The sequence below is a fragment of the Salminus brasiliensis genome, chromosome 21 (genome assembly GCF_030463535.1).
Source record: "Salminus brasiliensis chromosome 21, fSalBra1.hap2, whole genome shotgun sequence".
In the NCBI taxonomy this organism is placed as follows: domain Eukaryota; kingdom Metazoa; phylum Chordata; class Actinopteri; order Characiformes; family Bryconidae; genus Salminus; species Salminus brasiliensis.
Window position 1 is genome coordinate 3,406,936 of NC_132898.1, and position 22,730 is coordinate 3,429,665.

General features: G+C 44.8%; 1 protein-coding gene across 6 annotated transcripts in view; it reads right to left on the reverse strand.

Moving 5' to 3' along the window:
- Positions 1-376: 376 nt before the first annotated feature.
- grip2b (glutamate receptor interacting protein 2b) overlaps positions 377-22,730 on the reverse strand; it is a 214,287-nt gene continuing 191,933 nt past the window's right edge. For all 6 annotated transcript variants that reach the window (XM_072665622.1, XM_072665620.1, XM_072665619.1 and 3 more), the window contains 7 exons: positions 18,914-19,053; positions 16,939-17,124; positions 15,582-15,735; positions 11,590-11,707; positions 6,630-6,857; positions 5,879-6,025; positions 377-4,303 (listed from right to left, as the gene is read on the reverse strand). In XM_072665622.1, coding sequence (XP_072521723.1) covers positions 4,091-4,303; positions 5,879-6,025; positions 6,630-6,857; positions 11,590-11,707; positions 15,582-15,735; positions 16,939-17,124; positions 18,914-19,053 — 1,186 coding nt within the window. In that variant the 3' untranslated portion in view covers positions 377-4,090. The remainder of the gene's footprint in view (positions 4,304-5,878; positions 6,026-6,629; positions 6,858-11,589; positions 11,708-15,581; positions 15,736-16,938; positions 17,125-18,913; positions 19,054-22,730) is intronic.

Genomic DNA, 22,730 nt, shown 5'->3' on the forward strand with positions numbered 1-22,730 from the left:
GGTTTCTCAGACAGAGATCAAGCCTAGTCCTGGACTACTCAGCATGCTGGATGAAGATTCCCCCATTGAAAGGACAGATTGGTCCAGGACTGGGTTGAGAAGCCGACCCGCAGTGTATATCCGTGTAGTGTTAACTGCTATAACCACAGATAAAACCGACACTCGTTTCTAGTGAATTATTTCTCCTTTATTCATTTGTTGTCCTTTATAAAAGGGACTCACCGGCACAGTCCCGTCTCAACAAGCTAGATCAGCATCGATATCCATCCGAACCAGAACAAACCCCATGTTTCCAGTCTCCATTTCAGTGCTGTGCTTCCAATGCACTCCGGGAGGGGGGAACAGTGGGGCTAGAGGGTCATATAAAAATACTATACAGAGAATAGACCTTTTTTAATATTCCACACTTGAAAAATACACGATATCAATGCATACATTTAACCCAGAATCCAAAATGCATAGGGATGAAGACAATTAGAGCTTTATAAAGCTTTTGTAAAATTCTCCAAGCCCACCAAGAGCTTCTAGAATATTGCGTGTATAAAACGGTGACCTTTTTAGTTTTTCTTATACTCACATGGAACAGTGTCATGGTTATGAGCAGAGAGAGAAAAAGGGGAAAGGTAAAAACGAAAGTCCAAAGTCTCGGCCTTAGCAATACGCGAAGACCAGGCTGACGCTGGGTCCCCGACAACATGTTGATGAAATCTTGTCCAGAACAGCCAGAGAGAAGAAAAAAAAGGGAATGAGAAAAGAGAAAGGGAGTAAGCTTTTGGGAAGACTCCCAACGTGACGGTTCCGAACAGAGCCGGCGATTGTTCCGGCGCGAATTCGCCGAAGTCTCCGGGAACAATGAGAGCTTTCTGCTTTATTACAAATAGATCACGCTTGTGCTTTCCAACACAGGGGTCAAGACTGCAGGCTGAGGAAATAATTCCACCTAATCCACAGATAATTACGGAGCGAAAGTGTTCTGGCATGGATGAGACCAGATTCAAGGTCTGGGAGGACCTTATTATTTTGAAGTGTGGTCAGGAATGTTCAGACCACATCAGGCCTGACAGCACGAGCGAACGGGGAGTGTCGTTCTTTCTGAAAAACAATGACGTAGACGGATTTCGGCTCGCGTTCGGGTCTTTATGCCGGTGGTGAGACTCACGCCTGGCATCCAGCTGGCCTTGGTCTTTTCATATGTCGTCTGCACAAGCTCCATGAGCTGACGTAATACCGGCGAGGACTCTGAGACGCTGTCAGTGAGATGCTTCCGTCTGGTCTTTTGGGGGAGGTTGCGGGAGCCTGCAGCGAATCAGACATTAAACAATATGGAGGCTTAAAAAGAAGTTGAACGCAGTGATGGCGGAAGGACTGTGTAGCTCATATTTCTCTGATTTTTGAGGAAGTTTTATTCACCCGTTTCCGAGTGTTGGGCCAGGAGCATGGGCCTGTCTCCGGAAAGCAAATTTTGGCCTTAAACGAGAATTATTATTATTATTCTGCATGAAATCTGGGCCTAGTAACTAGTTCAGGGTGAGAGAGACTGAGCTAGAGAAACTAGTTCAGTGGTAGGATGAAAAGAGGTGGTGGTTAGTTGGCCATGTCTTGTAGGAGGCATGTCGGGACAGTACTAACGAGTGGGTTGGGTAATGGGCCAATCTACAACTGAGTAAAAATTGGGTTACGGCTCACTGTAACACTGGTTGTATTTTAGGCTAAAATGGCTCGTCATACAGACTAGATCTAAACTCAGGACAAATTAAAGCCCAAATTTTCCCTCATAACTGGTGCAGCCCAGGCCCTGAGGAGCACCCTTACGCTACCCAGTTTGGTGCTCTCTGCTCTAATGCCCCTGATTCTCCTCACAAACTGCTAACACCCCACGTCAGGTGGCTTGACCTTGTCGAGAGCCGGGCCTGCGGAAGGGCAAAACGTGAGTCGACCGTATAGTGGGAGCATGAGGGCTTTCAGGGAGGTGGGACGAAAATAAACCCAACGGAAACATCTCCAATATTTGGCAAGCTCCAGCGGCCAAACGACGGCATGGCCACAAAGCCCATTGTGAGGGGAAGAAATGTACCCTTGAGGTCTGAACATGCGTGGTGAATGGGGTAGGTGCAGGACAGCAGCGCTGGGGAGAAGCTATGGTGGGGCTGGGCGGAGTCCTCAGAGCTTCACCGCTCCTCTCTTCTGGCCGCAGTGTGTCTGACCGCATGGTCGAGGTGATCAGAAATGAAAGTGTCGCATGCAAACCAAGAACAAACCCACAGAACAAAAGAGGACTGGTGTTTGTTTCTGCTTCTTGCAGCTCGTCGTTCCACAGGGCCACGTGAGGAAGTGCGTGAGGCCGGAGCTGAGAGAAACGCAGGAGAGTCTCCCTGCGCGAAACAAAACAAAGCTCTCGCGCCGCCGCCGCCGAACCGAGGAATCGAGGTTCCACCGCCTCGCGTCACGTGACAACATGAAACACTTCTGAAGTCTTTGATGAGGAATCAAACAGCACCTTTGTTACTTTTAGCTTCAGGCTGATCGCTGGAAAGCAGCAGGAACTCTCCCTGTGCATTGTTCTCCTTCACCCTTTAGTCCAGTGTGAGAAAAAGAGAGAGTTAGAAGAGAGAGAGAGAGAGAGAGAGAGAGAGAGATGGGCTGAATTAAAGAAATGGAGTGGGAGACTGAGCTAGAGAAAGGGCGCGAGGGGTTAAGCCGGAGAGAGAGAGAGATGGAGACTGAGCTAGAGAGATGGAGACTGAGCTAGAGAGAGAGAGACTGAGCTAGAGAAAGGGCGAGGGAGGTTAAGCTAGAGAGAGGGAGACTGAGCTAGAGAAAGGGCGAGAGAGGTTAAGCTAGAGAGAGGGAGACTGAGCTAGAGAAAGGGCGAGAGAGGTTAAGCTAGAGAGAGGGAGACTGAGCTAGAGAAAGGGCGAGAGAGGTTAAGCTAGAGAGAGGGAGACTGAGCTAGTGAAAGGGCGAGAGAGGTTAAGCTAGAGAGAAGGAGACTGAGCTAGAGAAAGGGTGAGAGAGGTTAAGCTAGTGAGAGAGAGACTGAGCTAGAGAAAGAGTGAGAGAGACTGTGCTAAAGAAAGGGCGAGAGAGACTGAGCTAGAGGAAGGGCGAGAGAGACTGAGCTAGAGGAAGGGCGAGAGAGACTGTGCTAGAGAAAGGGCGAGAGAGACTGAGCTAAAGGAAGGATGAGAGAGGTTAAGCTAGAGAGAGACAGACTGAGCTAAAGAAAGGGTGAGAGAGACTAAGCAAGAGAAGGAGACTGAGCTAGAGAAAGGGAGAGAGAGACTGAGCTAGAGAAAGAGTGAGAGAGACTGAGCTAGAGAAAGAGTGAGAGAGACTGAGCTAGAGAAAGGGAGAGAGAGACTGAGCTAGAGAAAGGGAGAGAGAAAGACAGAGTACGAGAGACTGAGAAAAAATAAAAGAGACTGATAAACACTGAAAGAGCGACAGAGAGAGAGGGGGGGTGGGGGGTGGAGTAAGAGAGTTGAGGGTGGTGGAGAGGGATGCAGGGAGTGTGCCTGCCAGGGCTGATTTCAGGGGTGGTTGGGTTGGGCCTCGCCCAACAAATTCTCAGTCTTGCCCAACCACAACATCTCTTCCTTCTTCTGGTGACTCAGCCATTAAGCCGAGAGTGGAAAAATACACTGTTTAATGAAAACATCACAGATAGCCATGTTCTCTTTTCTGAAAGGGATGGATCTTCATCAAAAGGCCAACACTGTTAACACTATTCACACCGAAGGAGAGGACGAGATCCTCCCTCCTCTTTTTTCTGCTTCTGGACAGGAAGCAGGTGTTTGTTTTGAGTAGAAACCAGTAGACTCCACAAGTGCTAGAATGGGTCGAGTTCCTTGTTCGCACTTCTTGTCTGGATTGTTGTCCAGTGGTCCTCAGTCTGCTCGGTTCTCTGAAAACACTGGCTCAAATCATTGCTTATGCTTTACTGAAGAGGGGGCCCGAGAATGACCGCGGCCCACAAGGTCCACTGATGTTGCGCCTCGTGAAGAATGGCGTGTGTAGCAGCGCCCTGCCCGGCGGCCTTGCGCTCATAACGGTTGTCTCATCAGGCTCTAAGTCCCAGGATGGTATGCTGTCACAGGTCCATGGTGCTGGTCATGTGTTCGCGGCTATGAGCTAGAGGGGTAGAGAGTGTATGGCAGTCCAGGGGCTGACCCATACCTGGCTGACCAGCATTGGGCTGAGCTAAGGGGTTCCTGCTGATAACCAGCTCCAGTTTATCACCAGCTTCTGTGATTAGAGGCACGGCCAAGCAGCAGTCGAAGTCTCGCGTCCGGACGTGGTTGACCTGGAAACGAGACAAGGAAAAGACTTTGATCACCTTCATAACTTGGTTACTATGGTTACTATGGTTCTACACTGCTACAAGCTGTGAGGCTAAAGCCTCACTTATACAGCATGCCCACTATATGTCCAAATGTTTGTGGACACCCTTTCTAATGAATGCATTCAGCTACTTTAAGTTAAGCACCCATTGCTGAAACAGAAAACTGTTGAGAGGTACTGCCAATACAATAGGACTATTTTGAGCAAACATAAACCTATTGGCACCACGCTGCCTAATGCCAGGCGTGGGGATATGAAGCCCCCCAGCAACACTGAGCTGTGGAGCAGTGGGAGAACTGTGTTGGTGGAACGATGGATGGGGCTCCACTTAATACTTTTGGGATGAGTAGGAGAGTTGGGGATGATGAGGTAGGCTGGTGATTATCATCGTCGTCATCATCATCATCTTCCAACATCCAGCATAGGGTGTGTTTTCATCCGTGTTTGATGGACTAGCTGGTCTATCAGAATGTTGAACCTGCCCAGGCTAGTCCACCAGTATGAACAGCTTGTTCTTACCAGGCTATGGTTTTTCCTGGATGACCATCTTTTCAACCACCCTGACCACTCATCATAGACCACCTTGGACCATGTGAAACCAGCTACAAGCAGAAGTCTCTTGGCTTTTGGCTTGGCTTGGCTGTTGCTGCTGTGCCCCATGCAGCTTGCTAATCTTACACAATGCATGCAGGTTACACAATGCCAACTACTGGCATTGCCAGCTACTGTATATTAGCCTAGTAGCTCTAGTGCAAACCCATAGAAGCTGACTTCAGACACCAAGCAGGTCTCTTTAGGGGAATGGGGGAAACTGTGTACACTTGTTATTGGGCTAAAAACTACTTGCAGTTTGTGACATGGTGCTAGATAGAATAGCTCAAACGAATAGTTAAAAAATAAATAAAGAAGTGAAGAAATCAATGAAGTAAACAGTCAAACTCAGAGGCTCCTGGAAGTTAAGTCAGTCTGGCATTAATAATAAGCTACAGTTGCCAGCGCCGGCCTGTGGTCTCTTTTGCAAAGGCTATAAAACCGCACAGGGGAAAAAAAATCAGCCACAAATATCTTGGTTTTGGCGGGACGTCTACGTGTTGGATCTGATTTTACTGTGAGTATTTATAGCGCTTTCGCTAACTTCAATAGTTGGACTTTATTAAACGTCGTTATGGCTTAATCTAAAGCAGCTCTGGGTTGAATTTCCTCCTTTACGGCCTTGTGAGAACAAATGTACTGAAACCAGCTGCAATCAATAAAGCCTCTTACAACTACAGGAGAAAGTGTTATTGGACTCGCCGGAGTCCTCAGTGACCCGACAGAGTCTTATTTACTTGGGCTTTTGGTTTGGGTTGTGGTAGATCTGCTAATATATTGAGCAAGTATATGGTTTACCCTGACTTTACCAATCCCATATGCAGCTCAAGAATCCTCAAAAATGTCAGACGTGTAAAGGTCCATGAACAGGCTTTCATCTATATAGGCCGAGCAGGAAGACCAAGCATGGAGAAGAAGGAATGTGTGGGGGCAGTAGAGCTGGTACCTGTAGGATCCTGTCGTAGGGTTTGAGTCCTGCGCGGTCTGCTGGACCCTCAGGTCGGATCATGTTCACATAGACGCCTTTCTCCAAGAAGCCATCCGACACGCTGAAGCCAAAGTCGTCTCGCTCTGGGTCTTTAATCACGGTCACCTGAGGAAGCCAAGGTTAGGTTTAAGCCTGGACATGTTTGGTGTCTGAGGTTCGCAGTTTGCATGCTAACTAGAGGGATATACACCACATATCCAAATGTTTGTGGACACCCCTTTTGTAAATAAATGCATTTCGTTACTTTAAGCTGCACCCATTGCTGACACAGATGTGCAAATAGAGAAGAAGTACTGCCAATAGAATAGGACTCTCTGTAGGAGCAGATTAACATCATGAACCTATTGGCACCATGCTGCCTAATGCCAGGCGTGGGCTAGAGGGGTAAAAAGCCCCCCAGCATTGAGCTGTGGAGCAGTGGAAGAACTGTGTTCTCTGGAATGATGAGTCAGGGAGTTTACTGATGAGTTTGTTGCTGATGAGGCATCACCGGGCAGCCGACACTCTCAGAGGAAAGCATCGGGTCCCCAGCTCCACCGCACCAGCTAACAGACACCTGTGCTGTGAGTGCCATCTACCCACCCGGAGAGAGCATGGCCAAGACCCCAACCTCCAGCTGATGGCACAGCGACATGGCTCAGGATTCTAACTTGTGGACCCTGCATAGTGGAACCACTTTGTGAAGGTTACGTGGTGATGTGGTATTGACCTTGTGCAGCTCCAGCGGTGTAGGGGACAGGATCTCCTGCATCTCCTCCTTGATGCGCCGGGATTCCCAGGTCTTCTCAGACATGCGCAGTGTGCTCTTGTTCTTGGCCTCGTTGTGCAGGTGCGGGCTCTTCCTGAGAGGGCTGACGTTGGGCTGGGAGAGCGTCTCGTTGTGGGCTTTGCCGCCCTCCACTCCCAAACTCAGAGCACTGCCGGTCATTATGGAGGCCTGAGGGAGAGAAGCCAAGCACCACTCTGATTATAAGCACTGATTACTGCTAAATCAGGTCAGTACCTTTCAATAGGGACCTCTGTATGCAGCTCTGATTGGCTGCCAACCAGTTATTTAGCAATTATCTAATCCGACCCAATAAAGCAGAGTTAATTGGAAGCTATGAAGATGGCATTCATTAGCTTCTGAGAAGCACCATTCTGCTCCGCTTCCTGGAAGGCTACCAGATATTCAACTGGGAAGTCTACAAACGTGTCACGCCCTTAAAGCTGATGCACAGGCGTGACGTCTTGACTGAGCATGGCGGCAAGAGTTTGGAGCACAACAAGCAGACGACAAACTACTGAGGTTCTAGTTGTTGGGACTTAACTCCTTAACTCAGCCCGTCCGTCGTCTAGGTTGTTACTATGCCAATGGCGGAAACGGCACTAACAGGGTTCATGTGGCCTGTGAAAATTCACAAAAGTCAAACAGCTCATTAAATAATGATGCTGTGGTGCAAGATATCATCCGTTATATCGGCCTTAACATTAAAACCACATTAAAATTAACATCACCGATTATGTGGTTCCAACAATGCTCGTCTTAGAAGGTGATGAAGGTGTCAGAAGCAGGAAAAATGGAAAAACATAAGAATCTAAGGAGACATCCCTGCCAAGAGCCGAATTATGATGGTTAGATGTCTGGGTCAGATATCTCCAAAGCATCAGGAAGGTCTTGTGGTCTGGTATGCAACGGTCGGTACCAACCAAAAGTGCTCCAAGAACGGACAACTGGTTAACCGGCGAAATGGTCATGGGCACACAAGTCACACTGATGCTCATGGAGGCCCTACTTCACAACTTACAGGAGAAATCCTGGTGCCAGATACCACAGGACGCTTTCAGAGGTCTTGCTGAGTCTTGTGCCTCGACAGGTCATGGTTGTTTTGGTGGCACGAGGGGAACCAAAACACAGTTCTCACTGTAAGCACAAAGCCTGATCTTTATTATTACATCAGGGCAAAGCTAAACCCGTATAAGGCACCTACAGCATCTGCCTGGTGAAGACAAACATCGTTTATAGAGCCAGCTTATCAGGCATCAGGCCAAGGCTGGCTGTTGCCAGCTATGAACATCTACTGCAAAAACTGCCTGAAGCTCCTTCAGCTGCATATGGCCATGGGAAACCATAAACCTGATATCTGAACAACATCCCACCTACAGTAACGACCAACGCAGACGAGCCAGCTGTGTTGTGTAAATACGAGCCGACATGAGGGATTCTTTGGCCCGGCCATGTGTTTTTCTTGTGAAGTGTGCTTTATTTCCTGCCAAAGCTCTGACCAAAGCAAACACTGTGATGTTATTAATAAGACATGATCGAATAAAAGCTGGTGGTGCAATCCGTCACGCTGCATTTTCATCTCTATTTTCATCTCTGCTGGTGATCAGGAGTTCCTTTGCCTCCCCAGAAAAGGAGGGCTGATCTCAGATCAGCTGAGGTATTTCTGACCCTTCTGTTCCAGCAGAAAGAAGAAACCTATGGACTTGGAAGTTTCTGAATTGGCAAAAACTGAACTGAGCTAAAGTGCTTTCCCATTAATTCTTCGGTGGATTGTAAACAAAGTGACGGGGCGTCGCACTTGGGGTGAAAAGCTAAAGATAAGCTCAATAAATCTGTGAAAATGTGGAGCAGTGGTAAATTAAACTAGGTGTAACAGACCTGTAACTCCTAGCCTAATTCAGATTGGGAGAATCAATCAGGTTCTGCAGCTCTGAGCCAAAGCGAAAGCAAGAAGGCCACAGTCGGCTTCCTGGAGCAAGATTTTTCTACAGATCAGTGATTTGCAGATTAATTTGATGACAAGGCTTATATGGAAATTCCATAAATAGCCATATATTGGGCATAGATTTCTAAATAGATCATTGCTGTCACTCAGAAACCTCCTGTTTCCAAAAAGGCCACTTTTACCAGTATCTCCGTAACTTTCCATGAAAGTTCAATTTTATTCTAGATCATTTTGGAGCGTTTCTATTGGTCCACTAATCATGAAATCATGTCAAAAGAAAAAAAAAAAAACACCAGTCGGCTCTGAGTGGCTCTGAGTTGCAATCTAATGCACTACCACTATGGGCCCGGGGCTGTGAGTTCGAATCCCGAGCCATGCAGCTTTGCTGTCAGTGGCCGGAGTCTGAGAGAGCACGATTAACCCCTCTCCAGGTGGGTAGATGGCTCTCCCTCCCCTCATCACTTCCAAACCAGCAGACAATTGCAGAACTGATCCCGCTGGAAGTCTTGAAGTGACAAAGTGACCAGGTGTCAAAACCAGGGTAAAAATAACCCACTTATTTGAAACACATTCCTGCAGCATGTCAGTCCACAGCGAACTACAGGCTGGGCTGGGCAGGGCGGTGCTGGGCTGGGTGGGGCTGGGCTGAGGTGTCCAGTCATATCAGCAAAGCTGCAGGTTTTCATTCCAACAAGGCAGGAGGTCATATGCTCAACGGTTGCTGAGACAAGTGGAGTCGGAATGCCGAGACAAGTGGAGTCAGGTCTGCGATTGCCTGCCTGGTTAGAATGAAAACCTGCAGCCACCCCAGCCTTTTCATCACCATTGCTGATAAGACTGCAGAAGGCTGGCGTAGGTGGGAGGTGTGGCCAGTTACCGTTGGCTTAAAACAACATTGTGTGGCATTTTTATATCTTAAAATAACAGCTTCAGAATCCCTGTGATGCTCCTTTGGGCTCGGAATGCTTCAGTATGTGACTTTGGTGAAGGAAGAACAACACTCACCAGAACGTTACGTGTAACGCTGCATAACCTGAGTCATTTTTGAAAGCTGAGAGCTACAGAACCAGCACTGAGAGTGGCAGAAGCATGAGGACTGAGCTGGTTCTGTAGCTCTCAGCTTGTCCAGAAATGCATGTTCCCAAAGGACCAATTCTTACAAAATCACAGCTGTATCCAAAACGGAAGGCAGCTGCCTCAATGCCTTGCTGCCTGTGCTGTATCAAAGGTCAGTGATGGTGATTATATCCTGATCAGGCTTTTTAATGCCCCATACATTTACACTAGATAGTCAGACTGAAATCCGATGACCGTGTGGGACAGAATACACAAATACAAAGGGTTTATACTGATATAATTAGCCTCAAATGCGGCTCAGAGCACCACCTGAAGTGGGCTGAGAGATGGGATTTGAATCTGGTTTCTGTGGCTCGGCCTGATCCAGATATCATCCTAATGCTCAAGACAGATGAAGTGACCAGGTATAAAAGGGGTCTTCCTCGCTACTGAAATAATAAACTATGCTTCTTCCTGAACTGAGGATCTGAGGTCTTCTGAGGTGATGAGAAGAACCAGTCAGACCTGCTTTAATCCACTTCACTGTTTTAGATCTTCCCACTGTTGTGGAGCTCCTGACCGTGTGGTTTATCCGGACTACAGCTCAGCCAGAACACAGGAGTCTTTCATAGGAGAAAAATCATACATACAAGCTGTTCTTAGGGGTGTTTTGCTTCCTTCATATTTAACCTCACAATATTTATTATATTTGCATATTATTTGTATATTTGTATTATATTTTATATATTAGTATTATATTGTGCAGGTCTGTGGAATCTGTATGTAGCACATGTTTGATGTCTCAACATTTTTGCATATGTAGACCTAAAACTTCATCAGATCTGAAGCAAGCAGTTTAATGGGAGGAAACCCACCAGCTAGTTCCCAGGCTTGTGCCACCCACAGATCTGCAATATGGATATTTTTGTCTAATTTGCTTGACTTGGTTCTCCTTATCTATTTCCAGAACTTGTGTAAAAATATGATGAAGTTTTATGGTCAAATTTAGAAAAACAGGAAATCCTCTTTAGAATTGGGTCTGAAAGATGAAACTGAAGGACAGGGACTGCTGGCGAGTTTCATGGCCTTGGGAATTAAAATCGCTTCACTTCCAGGCGAGAAATGCTTCTAGAAGTCAGTGCAGGTCTTTCAGCACCAATTTCTGAAAGGATGCTTGGGATTCGGCTTGCAAGAGGAATGACGACAATCTCCTGCAGGCTGGGATTCCTGCCACTGCTGGTAGACCTGTATGACCGTATGGATCCAGACACCTGCAGATTCACCTACTTCCTCAACACTTTGGTCTTTGACCACGCCCAAATGCAGACACTGCTTTTGGCCAATTATTAACTGTATCTGCTTTGAGACCCATTTTTCACAACGAGATACTCACTGCAGTACCATCCCATCATCCTTGTGCAGCACCATCTGCAGGAGCTTGAAGTTACTACCACCTTAAACATGCTAGGATTTTCAGAATTTCAGTTATCAGCCACAATGTGTTGATACTCATGGATCTGGACTCTCTCTGGATCAGGTAAACAAACCCAGTGTTATCATAAATGCAGGACAATGAGCGAGAGACGAGTTAAGAGGAGTCTGAACATGAAATCTGAACCTGAACCTGACAAACATCTAAGAAATGATGTCTGAATTTGACCAAATCCGACACCAATAGAAATTTCATGCTCCATCTCCAAAACAAACGTACACACCATCCGCTGCCAGTTTTCCTTCAGCTCTTCTGCAAAATGTCCAACATCTTCATTCTGTGTTATTGGGCCACAGAAGTTTCGCAAGGAGCGTGTGTGTGTGTGTGTGTGTGTGAGAGAGAGAGAGAGAGAGAGAGAGAGAGAGAGACTGGAAATTCTTGAAGGATGAGTGTATCTCTCCACAGTTTACCTCAATCTCGCGGAGAAGTTCTGACTGCCCACACGTCTCCAAGTCTTCCAGGGCCTGGCACCAGAAGCTGTCCTCGTGGTCCAGCATGATGCTGTCGGCGTGAGTCTGGCCAGCATATCTGTGGCAAAAAACAAAAAAAAAAAGAACACATTAAAAAACAGGGACCAGAACCAGTCAAGGCCTGGCATAGTCAAAGCAGCACTGCCAGCAGGGACCCTGGCACCATGTCTGGCACGACCCTTAGGACCGCAAGACAGACTGGATGGAGGCACGGAGGCTTAAGGCCTCAGAAGTGCTTAAAAGCAACTGTGTTATGCAGGACAATGCGTGGGACTGTGCCTTTTAAGACACTTAAATGAGGATCAAATTTGGAAGAACTTCATGTCTTTGGGCAGTGCTGCTCGACGGATTGGTGCATTAGCTAAAATGAGAGGAAAAAGGGGAAGAGAAAAGGAGGAAGAGAGAGAAGAGAGGAAGAAGGTCCTTATTACATTAAACACGAGAGGCCAAAACAAGTGAAAAAACAAGCCTCCTCTTTAGTCAGTACTTTTCCACTCGTTCTGGCCTCTACTGGCGAACTGGAAATGTCCTGGAGAAAACACTGCAGAGCACACACACACACACCGTTCATCAGGAGCACAGAAATCAGCAGATTTTAATGCGATTTCTGCACAATTTGAAAAATGCAAGTTGATTCAAAATACATAATTATATAACATAAAAATAAAGCCATGCAGAGCATGTTAGTCCCATCATCCCCACACTAACAATCCCATAATTCAGTTCTAGGATATAGTTGGAATTTAAAAGGGTTAAAAGAACAAAATGAATAACATACACCATATGGACAAAAGTATTGGGACACCTGCATGTTCATTGTTTCTTCTGAAATCAAGGGTATTAAAAAGAGTTTCTCCTGCTTTTGCTGGAGTAACTGTCGGGCTTCCATTCCCATTCCATCTGTAGAAATGAAGCCAAAACTGTCCGACATGTTAGAGCCCATGGTGGAGTCCAGAGGCGGAGCCAGACTTGCCTACTCTTTTGGTAGATCCGCCCCCTTTTCCCAAACAAATTGAGTCTCAGACCGTCTTCATTGAGCTTCCAGCGCAGAAGCAGAGCAGATTTCCCCCTGGATTCCTAGTTTGTCCAGTAAGTCCAGCTTAGGCTGTCAATCACTTCTTTTCCTAAGTGTAGCCCCGCCTTCTTATGATAGAGCAGAGTGGTTTAAAAGGGGTTAGAAAATAAAACATGGGCCAATATTAGAACAACTAACTGCAGGAGTTTGGAGACACTGGAGATGGCAGATGCGCTAGACCTGTGGTTGCTTGTTGGAGACTTGTTGCTCTCCATGTTTTCAACAGTCCATGCTTTTGTCCAATTACTTTTGTACATGAAAAAATGGATGTATTAAATGGCCGTAATTCCTAAAATATTGTTGTTAAACTTAACTGGAAATGTCCTGGAGAAAACACTGCAGAGCACACACACACACACCGTTCATCAGGAGCACAGAAATCAGCAGATTTTAATGCGATTTCTGCACAATTTGAAAAATGCAAGTTGATTCAAAATACATAATTATATAACATAAAAATAAAGCCATGCAGAGCATGTTAGTCCCATCATCCCCACACTAACAATCCCATAATTCAGTTCTAGGATATAGTTGGAATTTAAAAGGGTTAAAAGAACAAAATGAATAACATACACCATATGGACAAAAGTATTGGGACACCTGCATGTTCATTGTTTCTTCTGAAATCAAGGGTATTAAAAAGAGTTTCTCCTGCTTTTGCTGGAGTAACTGTCGGGCTTCCATTCCCATTCCATCTGTAGAAATGAAGCCAAAACTGTCCGACATGTTAGAGCCCATGGTGGAGTCCAGAGGCGGAGCCAGACTTGCCTACTCTTTTGGTAGATCCGCCCCCTTTTCCCAAACAAATTGAGTCTCAGACCGTCTTCATTGAGCTTCCAGCGCAGAAGCAGAGCAGATTTCCCCCTGGATTCCTAGTTTGTCCAGTAAGTCCAGCTTAGGCTGTCAATCACTTCTTTTCCTAAGTGTAGCCCCGCCTTCTTATGATAGAGCAGAGTGGTTTAAAAGGGGTTAGAAAATAAAACATGGGCCAATATTAGAACAACTAACTGCAGGAGTTTGGAGACACTGGAGATGGCAGATGCGCTAGACCTGTGGTTGCTTGTTGGAGACTTGTTGCTCTCCATGTTTTCAACAGTCCATGCTTTTGTCCAATTACTTTTGTACATGAAAAAATGGATGTATTAAATGGCCGTAATTCCTTAAATATTGTTGTTAAACTTAAAACTCTTTGAATTAAAGCTGAGAGTCTTTACTCCTATCACACCTCGATCGCTGATTGTTTTCCAAGCTGACCTTCTGGACTTTAACTTTAGAGCAATTTCGGTTTCACTCACTGTCCAGACCCCGTTGACAGCTAATCACTGTGGTTTTCGAATTTATGAGGAGTAGCTGCAAAACAACAGAAGGAGTAAGAACCTGAGCTGGAAGACCAGATGCACCTGGATTGTAGGAGTCATGGAAAACTGGGAGAGGGCAGGTTGCAACAACATGGAGAACAAAAGTGCAGAGCTGGTTATTAGTGAAGTAGGAGTTTCCAGTGTGGTCTTTCTCCAAAACTTAGTAACTCCATTTCCAAGAATAAACCCTGACCTGATGCCTTGATTGCCAATCGCTTACTTGCAGCAGTTTCAGTGTCTTGTCTTAAAGCATAGACAGACAGAGGTATTTGGTGAACACTGGGGATGGGTTTAGAATCTTCACTTAGCGAAGACCACCCAAGCTTTGCTTCTTCTTTTAAATCTGTGGTTCCCAAATCCAGTCCTGTAGTACCAACAAGCTGGAATGTGTGCTACAGCTGCAGGAAAGGACCAGGGTTGGGAGGTTCTGCATCAGGACAGGCTTCTTACACATTTAAAACCCCAAATCTGCCCATTTTTAATACCCTTTTAAGATCTCGCCTGAGGATAACAACACCGTTTCCACTGCACAACACCACATGCAAACTCAGATATGCCATTGTGTTATTCATACAGTGACCACAGGTCCATGGCCAGCTGGGTTTTTAGGTTAGCAGACTGTTCCCACTTAGTTTTACATACACAATGATTTTTTTCAGTCTAATTTTAGGCATCATCTTAGGATGCAAGACGGAAATGGTGGAAAACAGGCCACTATTTTATGATGAATTTTTTTCCTCTTAATTTTAAGACTTTTTTTAAAGATCTGGAACCCTGCACGAGACGGCAGCTCCACCCAGCTCCACTTTTCCCTCCGCAATGTTCCCATCAGACAAGTACAAACAGCTCAACTGACATTAAATCTAAACAATCCAAATGTTTGTGGACACCCCTTTCTGATGAATGCATTCAGCAACTTTAAGCTGCACCCGTTGCTGACACAGATGTTTTGCCATTAGAATAGGACTGTCTTGAGCAGATAAATATGAACCTTTTGGCTCCATGTCTAAAGCCAGGCGTGTAAAGGCCTCCAGCATTGAGCTGTGGGGCAGTGCAGGAACTGTGTTCTCCGGAATAATGGATGGTGCTCCAGCCAGTAATTTTGGGATTTTTGAGTTGGGGATGATGAGGTAGGGTGGTGATCAACCAACATCCTGACCTCCCTTGAATCCCTTTGTCACCAAATGCAATCAAATCCTCACAGCAATTCTCCTTCAAAATCTAGTCTTCCATTGACAGTAGAGACAGTTACTCCAACAAAAGCTGGATAAATTCTCTTTAATACCCTTGATGTCAAAAGCAACAATGAATGAGCAGGCGTCCCAATACTTTTGTCCAACATGCTGTGTATCATATACAGCATACACACTTCCAAAGGAAAGGGAATTTGTTCAGTGAAATGGTTTTATGTGGATAAAAACAGGCCGCAGTTCCGTGTGTTTTCCTCCTGGACGCTACACGTGGGCAGTGGGTTGCCAAGCCACTAATTTGAGCCTTACCCAGCAGGCTTATCCCAGTCATCCTCGCTGAAGCCTCCGTCGCTGAAGGGGTAGTTCTTGCGGCGAGCAGGAGGGGGTGTGCTGTTCCGCTGCTTGGCACTGCGCCACTCGTGGGGATGTAAGGCGATGCCCGCCGCCTGGTGGATGTACGCTCCTATGAGGGATAGAGGTGTGTTAAAGGCGTGTGCTGATGACTCTGAATGAGATATACAATATATTTTATCGCCAGTGTTATCGCCAGGGTGACGGGAAAACAACAATATCACATGTCAATATTTGTGACAGTACGGTACAGTGCTGGCTTAGAAAGAGAGCCTAAGGCCACACTTTTTGGACCCTGGTTGTGATGTCAGCACTGATATGTATGTAAAAAGCCACAAGGGAGCACTGTTACAGACAGTGCATGTACAACCATGGGTTTATGGGTTATATAGAGTTTGTTTTACTGATGTTATCTTTTATTTAGACTAAAGCAAATGCACCAAAATCCACATATAAATCCCATAAACACAGCATTAACCCCTAAGACCCTGTATGTAAGCCCACACTGTCACTCTCTGAACAGCATCCCTAAGTAACGCCACTTTCATAGGCCCTAGAACAGAACCCTGTGGGACGCCACAACAAATGCTAAACCAGATAATTCACCATAGTTTCTGCATCAGGATTAATAACTGAATAATAAATTGGGGATGCACAGATCCGATACTAGAATATGAATGAAAATGGATATCGGTCGCAATACTAACAAAATCCCCAGGCTCTGGGTTTGGATAATTAGGCCGATCCACAGGGCCGATCCATTCACTGAACCCGCTTCATAACTCACGATCAGAGTACCATACGGACATGTGTGGATATGTAATCCACACATCATAGCAAACAGCAGGACGTACCCTGTCTAACCACTGCAGTGCCATTGACATGTCATCAACTATCAGCGAGTAATCCAGCTCGGTAAAACAGCTATAATCCACACACATGGTCCTTCAGCAGCCTGCTCTGTTTACTCAAGAGCAGCGCAGTGGAGGACGGGCGAGCAGGGATCTCTCACAGACACTTGCAGGCAGGCGGACATGGCCCAGAAGAGTCCAAAAGCTTTGCTGTTTCTGCCGTTTTCCAGCAATAGAGAAAAAAACCCAGAGCTGGACCGGCTCGGTTGGAGACTTGCGCCTAAAACCGAGGACGGCCGAGAGCAAGGGGGAGGGGGTTATGACGCCACTGCCACAGCTGCTCTTCCATGCATCCCTGTAAAAAACCTAGGCGTCAAGGATTTATTGATTTACAAGAGGCTGTGTGTTTGAGTGGACTGCGGCAACGGGCAGCTTAACAACGTACTGGCGCAGAACTTGCTCACCTTGGCTGCCGTAACCAGCGTCTATCCCGGACCCATCCCACGACTCCATGGCTGAGTCCACGCTGGGAATGGTGGTGGAGTAAATCTCAGACAGCTTATTGGTCTTCTGCGAGTCCGTCATCTCAGAGTCTTCATTGTCACTCAGGTCATTGTCCAGATCGCTGTTTTTCTTCTTCTCATCTGACACTGGAGAGAATTAGCAACAGGTTCATTACATTAAGGACTATTGAGTGAATTCGGCTCGTTTAGGGTGCAGTAATTGCAGACACCGCTTAATCGCCAGCATGGAGCTCTGGAGGGACGGATGGAGCTCCAGGACTAATTGTCAGAACATCAGTACGAGACCCCACCAATGTTTTTGAGCACTAGTGTAAACTCTTTGTCAGAGAAGCAAAGGCTGTTACTGCAGCAAATGGGGGCCAATCTCCCTACCAGTGATTTCAGAAGAAGCCTTGGATTAGCAGGTGCCTACAAACGTTTGGAGAGACAGAATGTAGGATTTGGAGATTTGGCAACTTCTCCTTGTCCTGATCTGAGCTTTGTTATGTTTACACTCACAGATATACTGATTTGCAAGCGAGCCATGAGTTCCGTGAATCATATGGTTTAGTGTTTGTCCATAACATTTACCAAAAACGCAGACTAGCATGAAGCAACACAAACAGAAGTGGTTTTGTAATCCACTCTACTTCTCTTTAGAGGTTGACACACATGTGAAATCGTACTTTTCAAGCTTAAAGCTGCGTGATGTTCTGACCACTGTGCAATTAACCTTTACGTCAGCTGTTAAACGCTCAGCACAGCATACCAGAGTTACTGTGATTTAATATGACGATATTTCATTGTATCATGATAGATTTTGTCATTGTGATAACAATAAGCTTTTCTAAGCTTATGAAAGAGACTGTTAGTGCTTAATAAACACTGATCAGCTGCAGGTTTCATTACTAACAGTGTAATTAGACTGGGTTCATTAGATGAAGAGCAGCAGCTGTTGAGTATAAATCACTGTATTCAGTACAGGAGAGGATCTGAACAGTAGTTTATAAGAATTTTGTCGCCACTGATGTTTTACATGTATATCGCATATCGCCCAGCCCTACGCTCGACCCTGTACACTTCTGAAGTCACTTCCACGATTACTAAACTCAGTAGGAATATGGTTAGTCCTAAATGGCCTCCAGCATGGAAAACTGAACACTTAACACTAACTCTAACCTAACCTTAACCCTACCCTAACTCTAACCTTAACTCTAACCTTAACTTTACCCCAAAAACTCTAACCTAACACTAACTCTACCCCAAAAACTCTAACCTAACCATAACTCTACCCTAAAAACTCTAACCTAACCTTAACTCTACCCTAACTCTAACACTAACTCTAACACTAACCTTAACTCTAACACTAACTCTAACCTTAACTCTAACACTAACTCTAACCTTAACTCTAACACAAACTCTAACAATAACTCTAACACTAACTCTAACCTTAACTCTAACACTAACTCTAACCTTAACTCTAACACAAACTCTAACAATAACTCTAACACTAACTCTAACCTTAACTCTAACACTAACTCTAACCTTAACTCTAACACAAACTCTAACAATAACTCTAACACTAACTCTAACCTTAACTCTAACACTAACTCTAACCTAACCTGAACTCTAACACTAACTCTAACCTTAACTCTAACACTAACTCTAACCTGAACTCTAACACAAACTCTAACACTAACTCTAACCCTAACTCTAACCTGACTCTAACACTAACTCTAACCCTGTACCCTAACACTAACTCTAACCTGAACTCTTACCTTTTCATTGGACAGCGACAATATGAGGAAACCTTCTCCTCAGAAAAGCGTACTGTGAGGTCCTCATTTATCACAACAACAATAACTAGGGTGGTATGGTCGTGTTTACCATCCTCCAGTGTGTTTATTACCACACAATAAAAACCTGCACAACTTACTGTCCAGCTGCTTCTTGATTTTCAAGGTGACCGTCTCGCCTGCCATTTGCAGTAAGTGGATGGCTTCACTCAGAGGTTTGCCTTTCAGGCTGACGTTGTTGATGGCTAAGATTCGATCCCCAACATGAATAGCTCCAGTTCTGTAAACCAAAAAAAGTTTTTTTTACATCTGATTCATTGATCAAAATGACCTAAGCAAGCACATTACAGTCTTTTAGAGCACATTCCCAACATCTGGACATTTGATCTTCTTGTGATCAACACTGAGAGATGGAGGTAATCTAACTAAACTCACAACTGAAGAAACATCTTTAAACATCTACATTGAAACAGTTATAAAACAGAAATAATACAAATACTATTCTTATTTTACTGGTCTGCGGACGTAGGGCTAGTGTCTGGGTGAGCTTTTGCAAAGTTGGAAAGTAAGCAAGTGTGTGTGGAACACTGCAGTTCACGAGGTGCAGGAGATGATCTGCTTACCAAACCTAAAAACTCAATTGAACCCAAGCTGAAGATGACCTTTACTGAAGCTCTTTATTTAGTTAGGAAGAAGTCATGAAAAACAACATGCCTTTGTCTGTTATCCTCAAATGCACAGACTAAGCTGTACCGGGACAAAGGAACCACTGGTATCACTTTACTTGGATGGTCTATTATAGATGCCTCGTTGATGCTCACCTGACATTCAGCCAACCTTCACCTGAATCTCTATTAAATTCAACTGAACTCTGAACAGCGACTGTAAACTGTAAACGACTGCCTATTGACTGTAGCCCTGCACCCTAACATTAACACTAACTCTAACCCTAACCTTAACTCTAACCTTAACCCTAACCCTAACTCTAACACTAACTCTAACTCTAACCCTAACCTTAACTCTAACCTTAACCCTAACCTTAACTCTAACACTAACTCTAACTCTAACCCTAACCTTAACTCTAACACTAACTCTAACTCTAACCCTAACCTTAACTCTAACCTTAACCCTAACCTTAACTCTAACACTAACTCTAACTCTAACCCTAACCTTAACTCTAACCTTAACCCTAACCTTAACTCTAACACTAACTCTAACTCTAACCCTAACCTTAACTCTAACTTTAACCCTAACCTTAACTCTAACCTTAACCCTAACCTTAACTCTAACACTAACTCTAACCTAACCCTAACCTTAACTCTAACCTTAACCCTAACCTTAACCCTAACCTTAACTCTAACACTAACTCTAACATTAACCCTAACCCTAACACTAACCCTAACTCTAACCTAACCCTAACCTTAACTCTAACATTAACTCTAACCTAACCCTAACACTAACTCTAACCTTAATGCTAACCTTAACACTAACACTAACTCTAACCTTAATTCTAACCTTAACACTAACACTAACTCTAACCTAACACTAACTCTAACCTTAGCCCTAACCTTAACTCTAACCTAACTCTAACCTAACCCTAACCTTAACTCTAACATTAACTCTAACCTAACACTCACACTAACTCTAACCTAACACTAACACTAACTCTAACCTTAGCCCTAACCTTAATTCTAACCTTAACACTAACACTAACTCTAACCTAACCCTAACCTAACTCTAACCTAACCCTAACCTTAACTGTAACCTAACTCTAACCTAACCCTAACCTTAACTCTAACACTAACTCTAACCTAACACTCACACTAACTCTAACCATAATTCTAACCTTAACACTAACACTAACCCTAACCTTAACTCTAACCTTAACTCTAACCTTAACACTAACACTAACTCTAACCTAACCCTAACCTTAACTCTAACACTAACTCTAACCTAACCCTAACCTTAACCTTAACCCTAACCTTAACCCTAACATTAACTCTAACCTAACCCTAACCTTAACTCTAACACTAACTCTAACCTAACCCTAACCTTAACTCTAACACTAACTCTAACCTAACCCTAACCTTAACTCTAACCTTAACTCTAACCTTAACACTAACACTAACTCTAACCTAACCCTAACCTTAACTCTAACACTAACTCTAACCTAACCCTAACCTTAACTCTAACATTAACTCTAACCTTTAAATCAACCCTAGATCATAACCCTATGACTCTACACTAATTCTAAACTTAACCCTAACCCTTAAATCAACCCAAAATCCTAACCCTAACCATAACTCTACACTAACTCTAACCATAACTCTATCCTTAACCCTAACCCTTGAATCGACCCTAAATTCCTAACCCTCATCTTAATCTTTTAGGGCTACGTTTAGGGTAAGGTTTAAGGTTTAGTTTAGGGTTAGGATTTAGGATTGTATCGAGGGTAAAATTAAGGCAGAGGCTCATTTAATACAGGTTTAGGTGAAGGTTAGTTGAATGTTGGTGAGCATCTATCATTCTGGTAAAGAGTTACCAGACCTATGTAGTGCAAACACAGCAGAAGAGGTCAATCAAAAAAAGTACACATTTCCCTCAGAAGGACAGAAGGCCATGAAGCAGTTTAGAGAAGCTGATACAATTTGGTGAAACTCTAATCTTCCATGTGTGTAACTCCACTCCACTCCACTCCAGTCTAATCCTCCTTAACGTCTTCGCTGTCTAAACCTGAGGCTTGCTGAGTTCACTGACCCCTCATATCAGATGCAAATGGCCTTGTGTGGCACATCCGAATGACTTTATAGAGGCAATAAGAGCTTATAGAGGCCATATAAAACTTGCCCTGGGAATATATGCACCTGAGTGACTTCGGGCAATTGCAGGCATGTTGTGGTAGAAGCAGGAGGCGTGGCACTCGGACTGAACTCAGCGGACGACCGGCGGAGCACCGACCTCCAGTTTGCCTTTACAACAGTTATTTTTAGCGTGACTGGGTGACTTTAGCAGGACAATAAACTGTGTACACTCTTGGCTGACAATGCAGCAAAGTAAAGCATGACAGATCAGAGCCCAAAAGTTTGGAATCAACATGAAGGTGATGTAGAATAATCCCCAAAATGCTAGATTTTCTAAAGACAATGGACAATGATATTTATTTATTGATTTATTGAAATGCTGTACTTCCAAATGGTTCTCTTATCAGATCCACCTGATTCCTCCACCATTCAGAAGCCCCCAAAGCCCCAATGAACTTAAACAGGGTGTCAATGTAAACATAGGTTTTGCTGGTGTGGTTCACGCCTTGGGAGGATGGACGAGGAGGGGCGAACTCAGAAGATATGGGGGCTGGAATTTGGGACAGCTTTGTGGTAGGTGTGTGAAGCCGAACCCCCCCCCCCTCCCCCAACACAATGAAATCATGGAGAAGAAGGGAGGAAGGTATGGAGGTGGAGGTGGGTGGACAGTATATATAGGGCTGAGGAAGAGGAGGAGTTCAGGCTTGGTCCATAACTCCACATATTATCCAAGTCTTAATTGTGATCCATTATGAATGATTTAGAACTGATGATTTATGAACTGTTTAGCTTAGCACATTTTGTGGAGTCCCACAAGGCTCTGTTCTAGGGTTTGTGAAACTGATGAGTTATGAGGCCTGCATACAGGGTTTAAAGCAGCATTATGTGAGTTTTGGCATTTCTTCCTCCTGGGCTCCCCCTACAGTCAGTGGACTAAGGCAGTAGAGTAATATCACATGAATTTACACAAATATGCTTCAGCGTTACACAGTTTCACCAAAGTTACATAGTACAGTAACCAGCAAGCTAAACCCAAAGTAGCAGTGATAGTGGTGCTATTCCTCTTATTTCAGGAAAAAGCTACATAATGCTGCTTTAATGGGGCTTTAATGGGTTATTGGGTCCATATTGTGCAAAACCGAGTTTTCCTTGCTTT